The 23,716-nt window shown below is 51.1% G+C and overlaps 1 protein-coding gene and 1 long non-coding RNA gene across 3 annotated transcripts in view; one reads left to right on the top strand and one right to left on the bottom strand.

Moving 5' to 3' along the window:
- Nucleotides 1-16,273, top strand: part of LOC144329455 (ATP-dependent 6-phosphofructokinase, platelet type-like) — a 44,151-nt gene extending 27,878 nt beyond the window's left edge. Inside the window, exons 2-6 of one of the 2 annotated variants that reach the window (XM_078005044.1) lie at nt 10,291-10,451; nt 12,196-12,257; nt 13,966-14,065; nt 15,166-15,307; nt 15,901-16,273. In XM_078005044.1, coding sequence (XP_077861170.1) covers nt 10,291-10,451; nt 12,196-12,257; nt 13,966-14,065; nt 15,166-15,177 — 335 coding nt within the window. In that variant the 3' untranslated portion in view covers nt 15,178-15,307; nt 15,901-16,273. The remainder of the gene's footprint in view (nt 1-10,290; nt 10,452-12,195; nt 12,258-13,965; nt 14,066-15,165; nt 15,308-15,900) is intronic. The other variant, XM_078005043.1, reaches the window with a different exon arrangement.
- LOC144341484 (uncharacterized) overlaps nt 8,353-23,716 on the bottom strand; it is a 30,420-nt gene continuing 15,056 nt past the window's right edge. The window contains exons 2-5 of the long non-coding RNA XR_013418456.1: nt 17,602-17,692; nt 16,774-16,887; nt 16,408-16,488; nt 8,353-11,023 (exon numbers count right to left, since the gene is read on the bottom strand). This is a non-coding gene — a long non-coding RNA (uncharacterized LOC144341484). The remainder of the gene's footprint in view (nt 11,024-16,407; nt 16,489-16,773; nt 16,888-17,601; nt 17,693-23,716) is intronic.

Genomic DNA, 23,716 nt, shown 5'->3' with positions numbered 1-23,716 from the left:
AATAGGGTTTGATGAAATAGACAGGAGTGGCAAGTGACGTGCTTGTGCCCCGTATGACTAAGCGATGTCCTGGCCGTTCCACACCACGGCCTCTGAACAGCCAGCGTGCAGATACTGGATCAATTTAGATGGGACTCCTGGAGCTGTCAGCTGCCCGGGAGAAGCACAAGGAGTTCTGTGTGCCCATGATCATGGTTCCCGCTACTGTGTCCAACAATGTGCCGGGTTCCGATTTCAGCATCGGGGCAGACACAGCCCTGAACACTATCACCGACGTAAGTCCGTGTGCGCCCCACCAGGTGGGCGCTGGCTGACTCTAACCTGTGGGCCCCCGCCCTTTTTGTCTACCGAGCGCTAGAAACAGCCTTTTACAAATATCCTGAATGAGAGCTTCTCGTTATTTCGCCGCCCCTACCCCCGAAAAGTAGGCTTTTAGACTCTGAACATTTTTTATCTCACTCCCAAAAAGTTTTACCGCCTCTTCTGTGTGGCCACCGGCGGGGACGTAGTGTGGCCAAGACCCCGGGAGTGCCCGTGAGTACCTACAGCGCTGAGGAGGGCTGGGCCGCAGTCTTCTGTGATTGCACCAGCATTAAAATTTGCTTTTAAAAAATTATTATTAATGCTGAGCCTAAATTTTCTTTGAGCATCCAATACCCATTATGATGAACCCCTGCCTTGATGCTGAGGGTAGAAATTGAACTGAATATTTTGTAATTGTAGTCATTGTCCTGAATGCACCATTGCATTTGTTTTCTCTTTGGTCTTGGCTGTTGACCTCATTTTCCCCTTTGTAAAGTGGGGATGTTAAATTACATCTAAGGCAATATTGGGGCTAATTTTTTTGCCAAAAGACAATAATAAAACATAGAAATATATTCTTCTGTTTTTTGTTTTGTTTTGCTTTGTTTTCTTTGTTTTACTTTTCTTTTCTCAGCCTCTTGAGTACCTGGGACCGCAGACACGTGCCGCCATTTCCAACTAAAAGAAATATACGCCTACCCCACGTTTGTGTGTCACACTTAGTGATTCACATGAGAGTCTGAAGATCCATATCTAATGCAGGAAGTATTTCATTTTTTAAAAATTTGATGTCTAAAATTTTTCACTAATTCTCAAGTTTTAATTTTTCTTGTGTGACTTAGTTCTCACGAATACTTTTCAAAGTTTTCTGTTTTGTTTTTGTTTTTTGTAAACCCTTGGCATGAAACTTATTTCTAGCGCTGGTAAATAAAAAAAACAAGCTTTTAACATACAGCTCATATGGCAAGTAATGCTTAGCACTCGTTTCTTGGTTTTCTGAGCGTCTTAAACTTTCTTCACTTCCTTTGTGAAGGAAACCTGTCCAGGTTTTCCCGTGTTCACTGGCTTTGGGGGCAACGTTCACCTTATTTTTGGCAGTCACTAATCTCTGACCTAGATGTTGCTTCTGATCTGCTGGTGACGGGCGTCACGGCTTTGCTGCTGCAGGGCTGGCCCGGCTCTGGGTTTACCTTCGTGCTGGGAATGTGAACATGAGTGTGTTTCACAGAGAGGATTCCAGCATGGCTTTCACTGCTCTTTCACCTGCTTTAGCTGGATTTTTGGGTCTGTGAAAGTTGGGTGTGCAATGGGAGGTATTGAAGCTTCCTTTTTCCCTAATAGTTACCTAATTGGAACTTACCCAGAGGGAATGAGTGGAGAATTTGAGAGCAGTCACTGCAGTTAGATGGGCATCTGAAGATGTGGGACAAAGCTGGTGTTGATCTCCCTGTGACTTTTTTTATTTTCAAGTTTCCACACAAAGCATAGATCCTTGTGGTATGTGATGTACACTTTCGGGCATGAAGAAAATCTCTCTTTAATTCCAGGGTCCTCCGCTATAAATAACTTTTTTTTTTTTTTTAGATTGTAAATATGTAACAAATGTGTAGGGTCAAAATTTGAAAACCAAAATACGTGAGGCAAACACCCCGCAAATGATCAGTTCCACCCGCTTTGACTTCCCTTGGAGGGACTGTGTGATTTATTATGCGATTGTTTTAAATTCAGTTTTTCATTCATTCCAGTTTCTTAAAGCTAGGTTAAAAAATTTCATTTTCTTTTCTGTTCTTTTTTTTTTTTTTTTGAGACGGAGTCTTGCTCTGTCACCCAGGCTGGAGTGCAGTGGCCAGATCTCAGCTCACTGCAAGCTCCGCCTCCCGGGTTTGCGCCGTTCTCCTGCCTCAGCCTCCCGAGTAGCTGGGACTACAGGCGTCCGCCACCTCGCCCGGCTAGTTTTTTTGTATTTTTTAGTAGAGACGGGGTTTCACCGTGTTAGCCGGGATCGTCTCTCGATCTCCTGGCCTCGTGATCCGCCCGTCTCGGCCTCCCAAAGTGCTGGGATTACAGGCTTGAGCCACCGCGCCCGGCCCATTTTCTTTTCTTTTTTTTTTTTTTTTTTTTTTTTTTTTGACAGGGCCTCTGTTTCCCGGGCTGGAGTGCAGTGATGCAATCACGATTGACTGCAGCCTCGACCTCCCAGGCTTAGGCGATCCTCCCACCTCAGCCTCCTGAGTAGCTGGGACTACACGTGCTTGCCACCTTGCGTGGCTAATTTTTTGTATTTCTACAGAGACGAGGTCTCCCTGTGTGGCCCAGGCTGATCTCAAACTTCTGGGCTCAGGCAGTCCCCCCGTCTTGGCCTCTCAAAGCCACTGGGGTTATAGGGATGAGCCACCACGCTGGGCCTTAAGTTAACCGATTACAATAGAGAAAGAACTGGAGTGTGTAGTTAGTTGAGCCTCCCGTTGGCCAGGCACAGCCACCTTGGTAAGTGTATGTGTGTGTCCTCATTGCCCTTCTGATCCTGAGCTCCGAGGAATGAGGCTGTCTTGGGAGTGCTGTGGTTCTAGTCTCGTGATGGGTGAGTGACGTCGGCTGATTGAGGTCACCCTGGCGAATGCTGCAGCTGCTCGGGAGCTGGGGCAGGGACGAGAAAACCGCTGAGGGTCCCTCTCTGCACCCCTGAAGGGAGAGGGACCGAGATGTGAACATGGCAGCTGTTTTCTCCAGAGCCCTGTTTACTGATGGCCAAACAGGGTGAATCCTGAGAAGGTTTGGATTTGGGTCTGAACTGGGCTCGCCTGGCTGTAGAACACAGGAGCTGGTGGCGAACTCAGGAAATGAGGGCGTGAGGCGACTTGACGTGGATGGCTCCGGGTCGCTCCAGCCACTGTCCTGAAGCCGTTGGAGCCTGAGGATGTGTGGGAGTGAGCGTCTCTTTCCTGTCCGGCCAACACCCTCTGTGACCCGTGACTCATGGCCTGGCCTTGGGCAGCATTTATGTTTGAGGTCTGTGGATGACTCCAGTTGTTCAGTAAATTTGGTGATTCTTATTGGGGTGATTGTGCCCCAGGGGATGTTTGCGCCATCCAGGGAGGTTTCTGGTTAGAACTGGGAGAAGGGATGCTCCCAGCATCTGGGGCTGGAGACAAGGGATGCTGCGGAAAGTCCCTCCAAGCAAAGGACGGGCTCCATAGCAGGAGTCTGGCTCAGGACGTGGCCATGTTGTGCTTCAGAAGCCCTGGGCGGATCTGATGTGGTGAAGTCGTCATCCTCGTGATTTCCTTCTTGGCAGCATTGATGCTTAGCTGACACCACAGCCCCTCAGAATCTATGAGGCACTGATGTGGTGAAGTCGTCATCCTCGTGATTTCCTTCTTGGCAGCATTGATGTTTAGCTGACGCCACAGCCCCTCAGAATCTATGAGGCACTGGTGAGTGGGTCTTTCTGGCAGAACAGAAGGAATGAAATACCTCAGAGCAGGTGTTACACATTCTCAGGATATGACTGCAGGGAGTTTCGGTTGGACTCCTTTCATTCCTTAGTGCTGGCTGGTGCATTATTCTGTCCTGTAAGCTTGATCAGGTCACATCAGAAACACAGTAGGTGGGTGTCACGCTGCTGTCAGGTTTCGCGAAGGTGGCGGTGACTACAGCCTTGTGAGTAATTCCTTGTCATAGTGGCCCCACTACGGACCCAGGGGCCCGGCTGTGTTTGGTCTTGAGAGCTTTATGCTTTTCTGGGCAGGGTCTCTCCCCATCTTGAAGTCTTCCCTCCCCTTTTTTGGAGACTGAAGGAAGGAAAAGAGGAGCGACAGGGAAGAGGGGAGAGAGGATTTGCAGCAATGTGGCCATTCTCACAGATTTCAAGGCGGAGTTAAGGAGCCGAGACACCCCCACCTGCCCACTTGTGTGCCTCAGGCCCCTCCTTGGCCCCAGGTCACCCACACCCTCTGGCTTCCAGTGAGGGCTTCTTGGAGAAGCAGCCAGCTTCCCGCAGCCAGTCTTGGTTAGTCCTGGGCTAGGGTATTCCACAATAAAGGAGTGACATCACCTGTCTGAAGAGCATAAGGAGCCCCCCACGTGGTAGTGCTGACAGGGCCACATCCTGGGCACCAGGCCAGCCAATATCCCCAGATGAGTGTTTCTGGCTGGGAAGCAGGCTGGCATTTGGATTGAAGTCCTGCAAAAACTGCCATGGCCAGAGCCTGCAAGGCAGAGCCTGTACAGAGCAGCCCAAGAGCTGGGCATGTGCTGGGTCTGGGTGGACGTGGAGGCCATGCCATGGGGGCACGGGGGCCCCTGCTCACAGCTCACCTCGTGGTCACTCAGCACTGACCCACCCACCTTACCCTGCTACCCACCATGCTGTGAACTCACCTGCCACGGATCTGCACCCGCTGTCTGAAGTCCTCGGCCCACACGGGCTACTGGCCTTGGGATGCTTTGGGTTGCACCAGGGCTGCAGAGCCTGGGTCGCTCACTGTCCAACTCTCCCGGGGAGATGTGGGACCTGCCTTGCATCCCAACAGTAGCATTTCTGCAGCAGATGTGGGGATATTCACAGTAAGAGGGACACGTCCAAGTCCATAAATAGTTGATTTTGCCACCAAGTGGATGACAAAAACACCTTGCTGTGTGGGGCCACTTGGAGCTGGGAACAGTGGGCATGTGGACCTGTCCTGCTGTTATCTTGGTTAACACCCTGAGGTGGAGCCTGAAAAAGCCCGGTGCACACGGGCTCAAGAACCGCTCCCCTTTCTGACACCAGAGCCCATTTCCCAGTGGAACCCCAGAGCAGCAACTCAGGTTCTTGCTCGCCTGTGTGGCTTTGTGTGTGACTTCCCGCCGGAGAGCAGAGATGTGGCGTGGGGCTGAGTGTGGCCCACTGGTAATCCAGCTGCCCGCCTCCTTCCCTGCCTGCGCGTGGAGGCTGCCTCTGCATGATGAAGGCGGTCACTTAGTGTGGTCCTTACAGCTGTGTGCCCCATACCACTGATTGTGACCTGCCTACAGAAAGCTACAGGACTGGCTTTGCCTTTAAACGTCCTGACCGCCCTGGCCTCCCTTACCCACGATGAGATGCTGAGAGCTGAGCTGTCCCGCTCGTGACTAACTCGCCGCTGCCTGCAAGCTGCTCTGCTGCCGGCCTCACACCCACCCTGCTGTGCTGCCTGCAGGCCTCCCCTTTCATGAGGACCTGGGCTGTGCCCAGGCAGCCCCCTGTGTCGCTGAGGCCTGTCCTGCTCCCACATGGCCTCCAGAGCTCCCCTTGGTCCCCTGACCCACATGAACTGGCTTCCCCTGATGACTCAGGTCCCTCCTGTCCCTTCCTGGACCTCAGCGGAGGCCCTGGGGCTGGCAGGTGAGCACCCAGCACCCCCGCTAACCACTTGGCCCTGGTGCTTCAGGCTTACAAGAGCGCGTGCGACCTGGCCGAGGCGCAAGGCCGCCACCGGGAGCTTTGCATCCCCCTGTGTGTGGTGCTGGCCACGATTAACAACAATGTCCCGGGCACAGAAATAAGCCTGGGCGCCGACACTGGCCTGACTGCTGTTGTCCAGGTAAGAGAACCCCGTTTCCTCGCCTTGCTTTCTTTATTTTATTTTAGCAATTTGTTTCTTCTGTGCTAAGAATGAGCCAGATTTATTATTACTCTTTCCCCCCCACCCTTTGTTAGCTTGGCTTTATGTCAGTCACACTGGCCAGAACAGGGTAAATTTTTTAGCTTCTCTGCCTTAGGGAGAACCTGTCTTTATTGATTAAAAGTGAGATGATATATCCAGTCCTTGGGGTCGTGTTTCTATCCCACCTAGACTAGGGGAGTTTTGAGCACCTTTTCTCTGGAGCCGGCCTCTCCTGCCTGCGTTGAGTAGCGAGGCTGCAGGGCCAGCTGTGGGAGCCTGCAGGAAGGGGTTTGAGTGCCTGGTACATACGAGATATGGGACAGAGCTGTGACCACTGGGGGCCGCTGCCTGGAACCACAGCCTTCCTGTTGAGATGAGAGGTTCTTTAGAGAGCCCAGATCATGCCCTCCTGGGCAGGCAGTTTCACCAACATTTGCTTTGGGAGGAGTGGATTCTGCTGGTTATGGGCGTGGTGCTGACACCTGCAAGGTGACCCCTCAGGTCCCTGATAAGCTGACCAACCTCTATGGTCATGAGCTGGACATGAGGACCTGTGGTAGTTCCACAGGCCTTTGCTGCAAAGAGGGTCCTCACTCGGCTGCAGACGGGATGGTGGCCACCTTGGCACGTGGGGTCATGTCAGTGGATTGGCCGCCGGGTGTCTCCTGGAGAGCAGCCGCTGGCCTTTAGCTTAGATGTTCACGTCCGAACCAGCTCCGGAGTTTGCGGTGAAAACTCCCAGCCCTGTTGGAGACTCCTTAGTTCAGCTTGGCACAGAACCCAGGAAAACAGTAGTTCTGTTCTGGCTTCTTCCTTCAGAACTGAGTTCCAGTGCAGGGAAGGGAGTGGAGGGGTCGTGAGGTCGACTGCAGCCTCCTGTGCCTCCCACTCGAGTTGAGGGCCATCTCTCTCCTGGGCTTCTCCCTGTTGCGTTCCCTGGTGCTGTACTGGCCTGGCAGAGGCTGGCCCTGGCTTGTTCCCTGGACTTCCTTGGGCCCCCGCGCTTGACCTCTGTTCACTGAATGCCATTAGGGTCCAGCCATCGCTGGCTTCACTCTCCTTTAGCACCTTGTAGATGTCCACACATGCTTCCACCCTCGCACCCCGCACTCAGCGCAGCACTACCCCGGCCAGCGGCTGTGCTTTGCTGCAGGTCCCTTGCTGTAGCAGGGATGGGAGCCCCACCCCCTGCCCCTTCTGGCCACCGACTTCAGCAGAGGCTCGGCTGCCATGAGGGATACCAGTCATGGGAAAACTGGCCTCCCTGCAGATTCACAGAACAAGGTGGTTCTCACAGAGAAGTCAGTGCCTTTTTTCTATCTTAACACTGTAGCAAACACCACCTTATCTTTCACCACCAATTTATGTTTCTTAACACCAATGGAGCAAAGTGCTGGTGATGTTTGAACTGTAGCCTGGGGCTCCTGCTCCCATGGGACTCCTTGGGGAATTTCCTAGCAGGATAGTGTGTGTGCCCTTACAAGGGGTTGTGTCTGCTGGGCACATCCCATTGTGAGGCAAGAATGGCTGAGGTCACAGGCTCTGCCTGACAAGTGCCACTCACAACTGCTGTCCACGCAGGGCCACGCTTGGGATTGGCCGCCTCCTTGTCAGTGCTACTTCGACTAATTGCCTGAGGCACGGCCAGAGTGACTTGCTATTTTTAGAAGCTAATTCAGGCTTCAGATGCGATCTAGGTAATGAGGAGAGAGTTCAGGAAAGCTGTATCTAAGCTCCAGCAAAGGCAGACACTTCCATCCCAGCTGTCACTGCGTTTACACTCAGAGGAGCACACGGTTGGGGGCATGGCTCAGCTGTCAGGGCTCCACTGTTCTACACACCCACAGCGGCAGCCTGGCGGGACCAGAACTCAGACACGCTCGGGCACAAATCAGCCTCTTGGGAGAGCTGCTTTGCCTGCAGAATTCTTTTGCCATTAAGCAGTTGATGTCATTCTTTGAACGAGTGACAGTAATTCCCCACCTCAGGGTGGGCTGCGGGGGAGATTCAGTTGGAGAAATAATCTATGAGGCTTTGTGCCTCTGGGGGTCCTGATGCCCCACCAACATTTTTCTTCCCGTGCCTGGGATTCTCTAAGACAAAGGGAAAGTCTGAAAGCCTTACAGCATCTTAAGTCTTAGATCACAATTAGAGACCCAATTACAGACAGGTGGAAGAGTGAAACCCTCAGAATTCTGCACTGGCCCTTCAAGAAGGCAGTTGTGGGCTCTTTGGACTCTTGATGGGTTTCTGTCCTCTGTCCTCCCTAAGCACAAAGACAGTAATTCTTCCCATTGCCTGTTTCTCTCCCGATCTGGGCTTTTACACAATGCAAAGTGGCCCTCTAACTAGAGCCCATGTTCAGTTTTGAATACGTCAACCAATTATTTTGGGAGGAAAAGAATCTGCCAAAGAAATGAAGTATAGTTTGGAATGGTTTAATCAAGCCTGTGTTTATTCAACAAAATGTGCTTTTAAATTTCATCCGAAGTACTCAAGTGAAAATTTCCCAGTGGGTGTTAAACTTTGGTGCACAGACTCTCGTGTGGCTCCCAGTCTCAAGTCCACACTCCCACTTCGTGCTTTTACTCTTGGTTGAGTCCCATGGAGGCCTGTTAGGGAATCCTGCAGAATCAGCCCTTGACCCGGACGGACGGACGGCTGGCTGGCTGGCTGGGGAATACTGTGCTTGTGTCATTCAGAGACAATCATTTCTTGAGCGCCTGCTGTGGGGGCTTGGCCGGGTCCTGCTGATAGTGCAGTGGTGTAAGCCCAGCCCACAGTTCCTGCCCTCATGGAATGTGCAGCCTAGTGAGGACTGCAAGTCAAATAACCACGAGGTAACTACAGGGAGACACCGTGGTGATTTCTATGAAGAGAGGACATGGGGTGCCCCGAGGGCCCCTGACAGAGGGAACTTTGCGGTCCTAGAAACCAGGTGACGTTTTCCTGAGGAAATGACATTTCCCTCGGGGTCAGAGCTGAGGAAGGTGCCTGTGTGTGTCCCGTGGCCACTGTGACCCTGACCACACACCTGGGGCTGGAAAATACACTCACTCTCGCACAGCTCTGGAGGGTGGGAGCCATGGGCTGAGGCCAGAGTGTTTGCTCCAGGAGAGTCCCTCGTGGCCCATTCAGGTGCCCAGAGCCCCGGGCATTGCACGCCTTGTTCCCTGGCACCTCCTCCTCCCATGTGGGTGTGCAGCATCCTGCTCCAGGGCCTCTGCACCTCTCATCTGCCGATGCAGGTGGTGGCACTTAGGGTCCACCTGGGTAGTCCTCAGGATTCACCTTTATCACCTCATGAGGGAACATCCCCAGGTTCCAGGGATTAGCACCGGGATTCCTTTGGGGGCTGCTCTCCTGCCCACCACTGTGCCTGAATGTGATGCACATAGCGGCCAGCATATGGAGAGGCCCGAGGAGGACCTGGGGTGGCTGGAGCTAGAGCCGGACCTGGTGTCAGAAGCAGGAGGGGCCAGGGATTCCAGAGAAAGTCTTGACGTGTACTTGAAGTGAGCAAAGGGTTTTGAATGAACCAAGAACTGATCAGATTTGTTTTTTATAGATGGGTCTCCAGTCTGTGTGAACAGATTAGAGGGGGCCGGGGTGGGAGCTGAGGCCCAGGCAGAGGCTTTGCAGAGTGCCAGGAGAGGGCGCTGTAGCCCAGACTGGTGTGTGGGTGGGAAGGTGGCCGATGCATTTCTCTGCTGTTTTTCTCCCTGCTGAGCTTGGGTCCTTGTGGAGGGCGGATGGCAGACATTTCACTCTGGGACCTCATGCCTATGCTATCCTAAAGACCCCCAGGTGCCTGGGTGTAAGAACCACCATCTGCCTTTGAGTAGAGTTTCTATTAATGTAACATTCACCAATGGATGGAAGACGGCCACAACTCTAAAATCACAGGGAGCTTTTCTGAAGAAAATAGAATAGCACAGCTGTTCCCATGGACAAAGCTGGCAGGTGACAGCCCCCTAACTTCTCAGCTCACACCTAACCGTGTCCGTGTCTGGTGAAAGCTGCTTCAGCAGGGACAGTCGGAGAGCAGCATGGAGTGAGCTGGCTTATGGGGTCGTCTTTTCAGTCTCCTCCTATGGGGCCTGGGAGAAGGGAGCGGCAGATGGCCAGGTCCCCACCACAGGTCATCGAGGTCACCTCCAGGTGGCTGGCGGGGTGGGGGCATGTTCACACCCACTCCGAGGCACATCCCGGCTGCTGCACACCCTTCACCCCTGTGCGATGCTGGGACCGCATGCTCAGGCGCGGTGTGGGGCCTTGCTGCACTCACTGGTAGGGGAGCTCTGGGATGGTGGGTGCACCCTGGCCCTAGGCTGGAGTGACTGATCTCTTCTCTGACCAGACCTGCGACCGCATCAACAGTTTGCCAGCGGAACCAAGCGGCGCGTGTTCATCAAGACCATGGGCGGCTACTGTGGCTACCTGGCCAACATGGGGGGGCTCACAGCCGGAGCCGATGCTGCATACATTTTCGAAGAGCCCTTCGACATTGGGGATCTGCAGGTATGTGACGGGGCTGGCCTCAGGGGACCGTCCCCTTGGGATCCTCTCGGTGCTGCGGAGCGAATCATCGTGTCTAGGGTGGTTTGCTTTTCGAGGGGGCATGGAGACGGAGGTGCTACCGAACATGCCACGCTTGATGCCCTTCGCATCGCCCAGGTGCCTCTCCCAAGTGTCAGGTGATGGCGGACGTGCCTGGTTGAGGACACCTTCTAGTCTCTTGTGTGAAACACAAGCTTGTTTTTTTGATGTAGTCTGTTGTGTAATGTTTTCTCACTTCTGTCACAAACGATTTGAGTGCCTCCGCTGACAGTCACCACCCACGTCTGCGACTGGCTCTGGAGCTGGCTGCAGCATCTTTTAAATCTTGAGGCTTCTGATGCTGCGTCTGCCTCTAAACTGACACAGACACGGCCGTGGTTTCTTGGCATCTGTGGCTCTTTTAGGGAAGGGTGTCGCCGACCCCGGGGTCTGCCCCTGCTTCGACGGCACAGCAGAATCCCGGCCTGGACCCTGCAGTGTTCAAAGTTGCTAAACTCCATGCAGGAGGACAGGCCTTGGCAGATAAAATGCAACTGAACAATTGTCTTTAGTTAGTTATATAAATAAATATATGTTATATATTACTCTGTCAGCCAGGCTGGAGTGCAGTGGCATGATCTTGACTCACTGCAACCTCCGACTCCCAGGTTCAAGCCATTCTCCTGCCTCAGCCTCCCGAGTAGTTGGGATTACAGGCGCATGCCACCATGCCCACCTAATTTTTGTATTTTTAATAGAGATGGGGTTTCACCATGTTGGTCAGGCTGGTCTTGAACTCCTGACCTCGTGATCTGCCCACCTTGGCCTTCCAAAGTGCTGGGATTATAGGCGTGAGCCATCGTGCCCAGCACCGTTGTCTTTTAAAAAGTTAGGATGTTACTTGTTTCTGAGCCAAATAGATCAAGTAAAAAGGGCCTTGGTGTTGTCACTAATTATGTGACATGTGAATCATGAATTTCTTCACTGTGTCATAGTGACTGCTTGTGGAGTCATTCACTGCATTGTGATGTTGCTGTCAGCAGTGGGTCCCATAAGATGATAATGGAGCTGCCCCAAACAGGTGTAATGTTTTTTTTCTCTTTTATAAAATTTATATATATATATATATATATATATATATATATTTATTTATTTATTTATTTTTTTTTTTTTTTTTTGAGACGAAGTCTTGCTCTGTCGCCCAGGCTGGAGTGCAGTGGCCGGATCTCAGCTCACTGCAAGCTCTGCCTCCCGGGTTCACGCCATTCTCCTGCCTCAGCCTCCCAAGTAGCTGGGACTATAGGCGCCCACCATCTCGCCCGGCTAGTTTTTTGTATTTTTCAGTAGAGATGGGGTTTCGCTCTTTTCCGCTGAGAGCGCCGAGTAGAACATTGTCATGAAAATAAATAAGGGGCAATAGAGCCGTGAATGAGTGCTAGGCCAATCACGGAATTATCATCTTCAGAGGGACCCTGTTGATTCTGGAAGGCATTTCTAGTGGCCGCCATGAGGGCTGCTCACTGTGCCCTGCGCTCAGCATTCATCGCTGCAGACATGCTCTCCCCGCCTGGGGGAGGCTCCCCGAGACCTGAGCCGTGAGAGCTTGCAACCTCCTTGGCCACACTCACCGCCATGCTTGGTTGGCACTTCCCGCCCTGCAGGGCCTGGCACACAGTGGGTGCTTAGCATAAGTTTATTGTCTGATTAACAAAATACTCTTTTCCAGTCCAATGTGGAGCACCTGATGGAGAAAATAAAGACCACCATCCAGAGGAGCCTTGTGCTCAGGTGAGTGAGAGACCAGGGCTGATCTTACGGTCACTGTCACACCGCGGTTCTTAGGTTCTGGTGACTTTGGGCTGGATGAGTGGTAATTTCTTTGCTGCTGGAGTGCACTGCACACTGGGCATATGCAGAAGAGAGTTGTGGTGTGTTGCTCTAAAGACTTTCTTGCATTTAGACAACTAAAACTTTTGCTTTATAGTCTTCCTCTATTAGATATCTCGCAATCATTTCTCTAACACCTGATGTTTATGAAGAAAGGAGGAAATACAGCCATCCCTCTTAGCCTCAGGGAATGTGTCCCAAGACTCCAGTGGGTGCCTGGACCTGGGGATAGTACCCGCCCCCTGTATACATAAGGGGGTGGGGGCTGATAACCATCTGATAACCAAGGTGGCTACTGAGTGACTCAGGGGCAGGAGGCACAGACAGCATGGAGACTTTAGGGCACAGGGATGATTCACGTTCTGGGTGGGACAGAGCAAGACAGCACAAGATTTCATGACTCCCTGTTAGCTGGGCTTAGGTGAAATCGACATCCTGGGTCGGTTTGTTGTGTCGCATATGTTGTGACTATACAACAAAATGATCTGGAGTATACGCATACTCCCAGTTAGCTGGGAGACTTTTTTTTTTTTTTTGAGACAGTCTTGCTCTGTTGCCGAGGCTGGGGTGCAGTGGTGCAATCTTGGCTCACTGCAACCTCCACCTTCCAGGTTCAAGAGATTCTCCTGCCTCAGCCTTCCGAGTAGATGGGTGTACAGGCGCCCACTACAACGCCCAACCAATTTTTGTATGTTCAGTCGAGATGGAGTTTCACCACGTTGGCCAGGCTGATCTCAAACTCCTGACCTCAGGTGATTCGCCCACCTTAGCCTCCCAACATGCCAGAATTACAGGCGTGATCCCCACCGTGCCCAGCCAAAACATCTAAACTTTTAAGTCATGCCAAACATCAGCAGCTTCAGGCTTCTATTCGTTGGTGAGGTTTGAGTAATGGGGATTTTAAGGGAACTGTCAGCTTTCATGAAAACAGTGACACCCCCATTACTTGGAAATGCTTATTCAAACTAAACACGGCATCAGGTTAAAAACCGGAGCTTCCTAAGATTTAAAATGGATTATCAGATGTGTAAGATACTTGACACTCACCCTCAAATCAGAATGACCTAGAATGAGCTGCATGCAGGCACACGCGTGTTATGAGTTGAGCCTGGGACACAGCGGTCCAGGATTCCTAACTCCCACACACTCCTCCTTCACCACCTCGTATTCTTTATACTTTTAAACCAGAGCCCATGAACTTATTTCAGAGAGCTCATGAATCCCCTGAAATGATGAAATAGTAGGCGTCTGTGTGACTTTGTCAAAGAATCCACAACGGTTATCAGATTCTTAAAGCTGTGACCCATCCCCACCCCAGATGAGTCTATGAAACCTTGATTTAAGATTTTAAAATATTGGAGATGGTTAGTTGACTCGTTCCATTTATTAAAATCCTTCTCTTACTGGGCAGGGGGGAACACTTGATACTTTTGCTTAGCAGGCTGAGTTCAGGCTACAGGAATCACAGATTTTGTTTTGTTCTGTTCCAGCTATCCCTCAAGACTTAGAAACAAAAACATAAATTCTGTGAAATAGAAATCGTCATTTCTATTTCACAGCAAAGTGTGACTGTATAACTGATATTTCATATGATTCTAACCCCCAACAGGGTGGGGCACCTTCTCCATTTGATAGAAACTTTGGAACCAAAATCTCTGCCAGAGCTATGGAGTGGATCACTGCGAAACTCAGGGAGGCCCAGGGCAGAGGTAAGGGGTCCGGGGAGGGAGGCCGTCTGCCTTGGTGAAAATGCTGTCCTATCGGGGAGAAGTAGGCTGCTGGTTCCTTGTTCAGTTCAGTGCTGAGCTGCGTGTGATGTTCTAACTCCTGCTGGTTTCTGAGCATTGCTATTTAACCAACCTTGGATTCCTGGGTGTGCGTGACATGTTCTCTTTTATCACTGCTAGATTCAACCTGAAGTTCTTTTGTGTAGGCTTTTTGCTCTGGAGATCCTGAGCGTCAGCCCGCAGTTTCCCTCACAGTTGAAGTGGGGCCTTCTATTTTGGGGATGTTTGGTAGGACAACCTCCTTGTGACTCCATCCATCAGAACTTCCAGTTTTGAGAAAGATTTGGCTGCTGAATGAATTGTTCGTGTTTGTAGAACTATGCATGTTTTTCCTTAAATCAGTTTTGTAAGTTACATATTCTAACAAATCTTTAGATAAGCTGAAAAGTTTTAGAAAACATGACACATTACTCTTGTTAATGGTTCCAACATGGCTGGTCCCTACTCATTCCTGAGTGGTTATTTGTGCCAGCATCTTTCTCACCCCCACCCCCCTCAGCTTTCTTCAGTCATACCAGACGTGTGCTTTTATTAGGGCAATCCATTATCACTGCCAATGTCCGACTTAGAAGAATGACAGTGTACAAAAAACCGTGATGTGAATAGTTTCAATCGGTTTGTCTTTTTGAAGAACTGACTGATTCTTTCTACATCCATTTTCTCTTGCTAATTTAGCTACGGATGCTTCTCGTGCCTCAGTGTGTGTATACGTGAGCATCAATTTCTTATTAGTGTTTTGCCATAATTTAAAGTAATTTCCCTATTCCACTATTTAGTGAAAAATTCTCTCCACTGAGAGAAAAAACAAAAGCTGCTTTCCAGGAAGCCATCAGGGTGATCCCACAAGAGCAGAGCTGTGCAAGCCCAGGCCAGGCGCTGGCCACACTACACAGCTGTTCTCAGCCTCCCCCAGGCCTCCAGGCCAGGTTCAGCATGGTTCCCAGGAATCCCACCCCGTGATTCTGCTCCCCCACCTGCCCATGGGACAGGGCAGTGTTAATCTGTTTTTAAACCTTTTATAGGAAAAACATTGACCACCGATGATTCCGTTTGTGTGCTGGGAATCAGCAAAAGAAACGTTATTTTTCAACCTGTGGCAGAGCTGAAGAACCAAATGGATTTTGAATAAGTCGGGGTCTTATTGCCTTAGCAAACCCAGCCAATGTGAGTACAGGACAGGGGAATGTCCATTGCTGTTGCGTTCGGCAACTCATTCAGGGGTTTGAGGAACTAGCTTTTCTGAAGCTCAGTCAAAAAATATTAGGTCTTGGCCAGGCACGGTGGCTCATGCCTAAGATCCCAGCACTATGGGAGGCCTAGGTGGGTGGATCACTAGGTCAAGAGATCGAGACCAGCCTGGCCCACATGGTGAAACCCCGTCTCTACTAAAAATACAAAAAGTAGCCGGGCTTGGTGGCGCACACCTGGAGTCCCAGCTACTCAGGAAGCTGAGGCAGGAGAAACTGCTTGAATCTGGGAGGCAGAGGTTGCAGTGAGCTGAGATTGCACCACTGCTCTACAGCCTGGCGACAGAGCGACACTCTGTCTCAAAACAACAACAAACTACCACTAGGTCTTTGGGAAGAATTTTTAGAAATATAAAAACAATGGTTTTGTTTGATCTTGAAATTGGCTTTATCATCTAGTTGATTCAGCCGACCCTACAACCCCCGTGTTTCTGGCAAGACCGCTCGCTGTGCTGGCCGTGGCATCTCCCAGCCTCACTGCTGTCCCCCCCCCGCCCGCTCCCTCCACAGGCACAGGATTCCCAAAGAACGGTGGTGGCTCAAGCTGCGGTTCCTCATGAAGATCCTGGCCAAATACAAGGCCAGCTACAACATATCAGACTCAGGCCGGCTAGAGCACGTGCAGCCCTGGAGCCTCTGACCCAGTCCCACCTGCACGTGCCTGCAACCTGGACTCACCGTGGACCATCCATTTTTGTAACACTTAAGTTATTGATCAGCACTTTATGCAGGTATTATTGACATTAAAACCTAATCAGTGAGCACCTGTCACCGCCCATGTGCCCCACCAACTCCAGTGCGTGCTGTCTGTGGACTGTGTCTCATGCTTTCAGATGTGCGTATTAAACATTTGCCTACAACTCCAAGTAGGGTGGCTACTAAAGGTTTTCTCTGCAGTTTTTGTGGGCAAAGACTATCAAAATATTTTTATAGGGATCACTGAACTATGTGCAAGTCATAAAAGGAGAACAAAGCCAGTAGTTTACACAGGCCAAGGGGAATGCCATGTTTACTTACCGTTACATATTTGCTATGTGTCAGTTTCCATCCACAGCAGCAGGCCAGGACCCTGGGCCTGGACCCCAGGCTCCTGCTCTCCTTAGAAAGTAAAAGAGAACACAGGAATCTTATCTACTCGGCCTCTTGATTGCAATCCTAGCTGCATGTTAAGACCACCAAGGTGGGGGTTTGAAAAACCTGATAGCCAGCTTCTCATCCAGTCCAAGCCCCCATCCTCACTGGGCCCTAATTTGGAACTCTCCGATGACTCTTGCCAGAGTAGACATGGGTGCTGGGGTGACAGCCCTGCCGCCCTCGTGGGACCCCTCCTGTAGGGACAGTGTTTCTGCCTCAGTTCTAGACTGCAAGAGACCACAGCTGTACCTCAGAAACGTGGGCGGAGAGCTGTGTGGAGGGAGAGGAGACACCAAAAACCAGCTGTTTGGGAAATCAGAGTCCAACGGCCAAGAGCTGGTGTGGAGCCTTTCCTTTCTGGCTCTGTAAAGACAAAGCGAGGGCTTACTCACCCCAGCCCATCTACTTCCATCTGGCCGCCCTGTTGAACTTCCGTCTGTTAGGAGGACGCTCCCACAGGGCCTAGGTGTGATCAGTCTCACGAGTCAGCACAGGCAGAGGTGGGACACCTTTGTGTACCTTTTCATTTTACTTCTGCTTTTTAATAAAGGCCCTAAATGCTACTTAAAATAATGACTCAAGCAGAGGTTAAGTCAGAGTTGCCCTTTATTTTTAGATTCTTAAATATTCTAGAACTAATGAGGTAAAACTAGCCTTTGTCAGTAGAAAGTAAATTCTATGTGGTGCATCTTTGGCACTTTGTGCATAACTATTTCAATGAACGTCTTCTTGGTTGCTCTTAAGACTGACTTGCCAGTCAGTGGCAAAACCTTAAGAATGACATAATGTTCCTGGAAAAAGCAGTAGCATTTCTGACTTTTCATATTCAGCTCTAGAGGCCGATTTTCTCAGGGGCTCCTGCACAGTCGGGCGTGCCAGGGCCACTCATCTGATGATCCAGGATGGGTCCTTGGCGATTTTGGGGTTCTCGGGTCCGAGTATGGCCAGGCCGTGCACGCTCTTCCCAGTGCCGAGGTACCCGAGGGGAAGGCAGGCGAGGTCAGCGAGGACTGGCTTCTGCGTCAGTGCCGTTAAGGCCTCCATTCCCAGACACCGTCTCCCCCGCTCCCCACTCACCTATAGCTGATGGTGAAGAGCTGCTCCCTGTGGGCCTGCTTCATCTCATCTGAGAGGCCATACAAGAAGAGGTCCATTCCTAGAAGACAAACTACAGGCACAGTGGGCTGTGCATTTGTGTCCCGGAGTGAGGCACCCCCTGCGAGGTGGGGAGTAATAGCCACCCCCTCTCCCCCCCCTTGGCTATTGGGAGGCATGGTGGACTCACAGCCTGTTTAGGATATTGTGAGTAGTATCATCTGCCCCTCTGGAAATAATGAACTGGATGGGAAACATCCAGGCCCCGAGACCCACTCAGGAGCAGAAAACGGGGAAGGAGCCTTGAACAGACCCTCGGGAGGGCAGTCAGCAGGAGCCATGGAGGCCACCAGGAGGGAGGGAGGGAGGGAGGGAGGCAGGCAGGGAGGCCAGAGGTGACGTAGTGGGGAGAGGAGACGCGGCCAGAGGCAACGTGGCCAGGGAAGGAGATACGGCTGGAAGGAAGTGACAAGAGGGGTCTCCAGGCCTCAGACTGCGCCTGATTTATGGATGACATTTTAACTAAGATGTTATATCTAAAGTAGCAATTTAGAACCATTGTGTACATTTAAAGCACGGTACAAATATAGCACATTTCCCCAAACCAAAGAACAGTGCATTCAAGGAAAAAATAGCAGCTCACCAATAAAATAAAGGTGAGTCAAGAAAAAATTCATTTAAGATCAGAAATAGATCCTACAGCTCTTCTAGTCCAATCCCCACCCTAACATGAATGGGGGGAAAAGGGAAGTAGATTCTAGTCAGTCAGAATTAAAGGCAAATCCGATCCACTTTACTTTCTACTTGACAGAAAACAAGCAGCTCATCAAGGAATCCCTATGAACAGTAGCTTTAGGAGTCCCCAAAATGCAAAATTCACCTTGAAATTAAATCAACTGCTAAGTATGTATAAAGTTATTGTTTTCATTATTGCCCTCCTCATTCCCAGGGACTTTTTTAGAGCTTGTTTCCCCCTAATTGCCTCCAACACACCCAGGAAATTTAAACCCCACAAGTAAACCTTGTTTCGATTAACACACAGCATCCTTTAGGAGCAGACAATCCGTTTGCTCTAAGACGTTCTTGTGACCTAAGCACTGAGTACAGCCTGAGAACGCACAACACGCACACACACGAACTCGGACAGACAATAGGTGAGATGTGGCACATGAGGGGGAAGACGAGACAAATGAGCTTCACCGACTTCACTGACACCCCAGATCCGTGAAGAAGTGACACACGCAGCCTGCTCGGGTGCCAGTGACTCCTTGAAAACAGCCAAGGGCAGCATTTGGAGAAGCAGCACCGCAGGCCAGCAGGGTCTGGCGGCTTCAGAGGGGAGGGGTGCCCCCGACCAGGTGCTGGGGGCTTCAGGAGCGAGGGGCGCCCCAATCAGGTGCTGGGGCTTCAGAGGGGAGGGGTGTCCCCACCAGGAGCTGGGTGCTTCAGGGGAGGGCGCCCCGACAAGGTGCTGGGGGCTTCAGACGGGAAGGTGCCCTGACCAGGTCCTGGGGGTGGCAGGACAAGCCCTGGGTCCCCTTGTCACTTTTCACTCCCTACTCCCGAATCTCGCCCTGAAGTTGCAGCAAGTCCAGGTATTCATTTACCCATAAAATTAAGTATCTGTGAGTGACACAAGTCACTAATCCACAGAGATCTGAGTCCACAGATACCTCCCAGAGATGCCACCATCCATTCTGGTAGAAGAGCCGCCCAGGGGCCCATGCTGCTAGGAAGGGAGACTGTCTCCAGCCTGACGCTGCAGAATTCTCAACACAAAGTCTACCTTCTGGAACCATGCCATCTCCTACAGAAGCAACTAGCGGCATGTAGGGTTTTTTAAAATCTCTTTATTCTTAAGACATTCTCACTCTGTCACCCAGGCTGGAGTGCAGTGGCACAATCTCAGCTCGTTGCAACCTCTGCCTCTCAAGTTCAAGTGATTCTCCTGCCTCGGCCTCCCGAGTAGCTGGGATTACAGGCGCCTGTCACCAGGCCCGGCTCACTTTTTGTATTTTCAGTAGAGACAGGATTTCACCCTGTTGGCCAGGCTGGTCTCGAATGCCTGACCTCATGTGATCCACCCGCCTCGACCTCCCAAACTGCTGGGAATACAGGCATGAGCCACGGTGCCTGGCCCATATAGCTGTTTAAATTTGACTAAAACTAAATGCAATTAGAAGTTCAGTTTCTCATTTGCACTTCAAGCATTCAGTTACCCACAGGCGGCCACGGACCAGAGGCTGGTGGAGATGTCACACTCCACACTGCAGAAGGATCTACGGATGAAGTGGCTCTAAGATCATCTCGGCATCTTTATATCGAAGCTACTGAAGTTTTACTCTGCTTATTATAGACATCAGCATTCTCCCATTTTAAAATGTCAGTGCTATTGCAACGATCAGATCTGTGACTTCCCAGCACCTCTTCTCTTCCTGTACAGATAACTGCAGAGCATCTGCACTCTGCCTCCACACTAACAGACAGCGGAAGCCTCCGTGTAAAATCAGGGGGAGAAAAAAAATGAATCCCTAGTCCCTCTCCCTACAATTTTGTGAAACGCCTCTTAATATTCAGAATAACTGCCGGAGTTACAATAAACAAGCATCCCTTGACCAGGAAGCAACAGGGAAGCAAGAAAAGGGAGATGTGAGGACCCTCCATTCCCTCTGGGACCCCAGGCCCAGCCAGGACTGAGAAGGGCAGCACAGCCCGACAGACCTGCACACCTGATGCGAACCGTGCACATGGCTTCCCTGGGCCTCGGTCCCCCGCTCTGCCCTCACTGGCCGCTGTGGCTCTGGTAGAGGGAGCTCCCTCAGCCCCAACACCCACAGTCAGTTTCCTCCTTGCAGGTCTCAGCTCTGCTGTGACTGCCTCAAGTGCCTCCCTGATGCTTCTCATCATCATCCGGGTACGGTGCCCCCTCTACCCCACAGCCCTTGCTACCACCCACCCCACCAAGAAGCCTGGCACACAGCAGGTGCCTGAGATACCCCAACGGGCGGGCATGCCAGGGTAGGGCTTGGAGATCCAAGGGCCACGTCCCGCATACCACCACAAGTGCCACGGAGGCTGTGGAAGGGGTCCAGGCTTCAGGCCTGCACTCAGTTTCTCCCGCCCCCGAGGCCAAGAACCTAGCAAGGGAACGCAGCCAGAAGCAGGATCCCAAACCCCTTCTTGCTCCTCAAGAGGAAAGGGGCCTCAGGGCAAAACCCCACAAGTGCCTTCCTCCTGCCAGGCTGCCTGTCATAGCCCCCACACCTTCACCGCAGGGAAACCCACTCCTGTGAGGAGAAAACCAAGTACCACAGGAGCCACGTCCACTGGCAGCGTCTGCTGAGCCCAATTAGTGACAACAGCAGCCGGGCCCCCACGTGGCATGCACCGACTCTGACCTGCCCCGCACACCACAAGGTCCTGAGGCTCAGCTTCAACTCATCAGGGGCCTCTTCCAGGAGAGCTCGGCATGTCTATCTTTCCTGGGCTCACAGAAAGCTGAGGGACTCAGCCCTGTGTGAACAGAGTCAAGCTCCCACTAGCTGTGCAGACAACCTCCCCAGCCCTGGCCTGGGAAGGGGCCAAGCAGAAACAGGCATCTTTTGCCCGCACAGGTACAGAATTCAGCCAGCTCTCTCAATGGAGTCATGACAGGTCAACTCCAGGCTCCTCAGTGTTCTGGGGTTCACCTCGGGCCACTGCACCTTTGAAATGTGGCTGCAGACTCCTCTAGACTGCTCGGTGTCACGGCCCATTTCATTCAGACACTGCAGGCCCCTACCCGTGGTGTCACTACCCAGGACACCCCTGCCGGCATCCTCTGATATGCTGCTGCAGCTGCTGTGATCTGAGAATAGCCACACGCAAGCATCAAAGGGAGGGCTTCTCAAGTCTCCTCCGAAAGCAGTGGCTACAGCTTTGGAAGACGTTGCACTGAATCCTCGGTGAGCCTGGCTCAGTCTGCAATCTAAGCCGGGTTGCTGGGGAGATGCACTCTGTTGTAACTGATGGAGGCTGTCGGTGGCAGCTCTACCAAGACCAAGGATGGCAACTAATCTGAGATTTACAATCCATACTTTCTATCTGATGTTTACAAGGAAAGCATCGTGCAAGTTCCAGTAGCAAGAAATTTTCTGTAATCTATCACATCAGGATACAGCGGAAATGTAGCTCAAAAGTTAATAGGGTCTATGCAGAAGAACAGATGGGTCTATTTCAGGAAAAGTGCTTGCTGGCTTTTTTAGAAACAGAGTGAAGTCCCTGCCAAGTACAAGGTTGTTTATACTTTTGCTTTGGAAACAGAGGGAAAGTTCTTCCTTATTATTCAAATACATTAACTACATTTAAGTGTTCTGGTAGACTAAGTATTCAATATTCAAAAATAAGTAATTGTTTGGTCTATTTCATTCCTTAAATGTAGCTTTCAAAAACTGACAAACACCTGACCAGGTATGGTGGCTCACGCCTGTAATCCCAGCACTTTGGGAGGCCGAGGTGGGCAGATCACGAGGTCAGGAGATTGAGACCATCCTGGCCAACATGGTGAAACCCCGTCTCTACTAAAAGCACAAAAAATTAGCTCGGCATAGTGGCGGGCACCTGTAGTCCCAGCTACTCAGGAGGCTGAGACAGGAGAGTGGAATGAACCCTGGAGGCGGAGGTTACATTGAGTGGAGACAGCGCTACCGCATTCCAGCCTGGGTGACAGAGCAACACTCCCATCTCAAAAAAAAAAAAAAAAAAAAAGTGACAAACACCCCATGTCTGCCCTGGCTCCTGCCATCTTCACGGAGTGGACAGAGCTTGGGAAAAGCTCACTGTGGAGGCCCAGAAGGCCGGGCCAGGCCTTTGCTCAGCAGATGAGCGAGAGGGTCAACCACCCTAGGGAAGAAGCCCATATTTGCTACGTTACTGACAATATCCACATAAGTTTCTATTTTGCCTCCCACACAGACCTAGGATCCATATTTGAGCAAGTGGCTCATGCCAATACACCCTCCATGCCATCGTTTTCCTGACCTCCCCAAGAAGAGCTAGGCCAGGCAGCATCCCCACACACAGGCGCTGGGGCCCAGGAAGAGTCGGGTCCTGCCCCCTTCTCCCTCGTCCCTGCCCCCTTCTCCCTCGTCCCTGCACTTGGCTTGCTGTGGAAGCCCAGCAGTGCCGACTGAACCCACGTTCACCTGGGATATTCAGGAGAAGCCTCTGCAGAAATCAGCTGGGAAGCAGGGCTGTGTGTGCTGGCAGGTCACTTGAATGGATTTGAGGAACTGAGTTTTCAACACAGGTGCTGCCAACCAAGTCCCTCAAGCGCTTCGTGAGCCTAGAGCCACAGAGCCATTTGCTGCACTCTATCTCTAACCACCCTGCACAGAAGCCCAGTTTATCCAAAGGACCATAAAATTGTGCGTGTAAACACTTGAAGTTTGGCATAATGAATTAAAAGTGAAATCACCACTTCTATTTTCCATTAGTCCATGCATTCAAACAAGTGTCTCTTGAGTATGTGCATTGAATACTGTGGAATTAGGATTTAGTCCATGCCGTCAAAAAATATACATCACAGAAGAAAAGGTATAGCTTGTAACTGTAACGGTGGTGAACAGGCAAGAAATAAACATCATAGAAGAAAAGGTATAGCTTGTAACTGTAACAGTGGCAAACAGGACAGAATTTCACAGGCTCATCAGGAGACGCCAAGGAGGAAGCGATGATTCATTTCCATCTGCAGTAGATAAATGTTTCCTGGAGAAAGTAACTTTTCTACAGTGACATCTGTTCCTTATTGTTTAGATCTTGCTTGATAGGGTATTAAAATTATCACTTTCTATGTGCTGCTTATATAAAATACATCATTGTCAAGGGAGGTTATAAGTTATAAAATAACTTAAATACTTCACATAAGCTTGGGCTGTAAATGGTGCAAGGGAGTGGGATGATGTGTTCCCGTATTCTTGAGACACAGAACGGGCAAGACCCTGGTTCCCTTCTGCTCTCCACTGCCCTGTTCCCACATAAGGGGCAGAGGCAAGGCCGCCATGCAGCCCTAGAGCTGGCTCCAGGGCCAGGACACCACGCCCTGACTCTCTGCGCCCCA

The sequence above is a fragment of the Macaca mulatta genome, chromosome 6 (assembly GCF_049350105.2).
Source record: "Macaca mulatta isolate MMU2019108-1 chromosome 6, T2T-MMU8v2.0, whole genome shotgun sequence".
NCBI classification, from domain to species: domain Eukaryota; kingdom Metazoa; phylum Chordata; class Mammalia; order Primates; family Cercopithecidae; genus Macaca; species Macaca mulatta.
The sequence above is the reverse complement of the archived record's forward strand: the minus strand, read 5'-3'. Positions and strand labels throughout refer to the sequence as shown.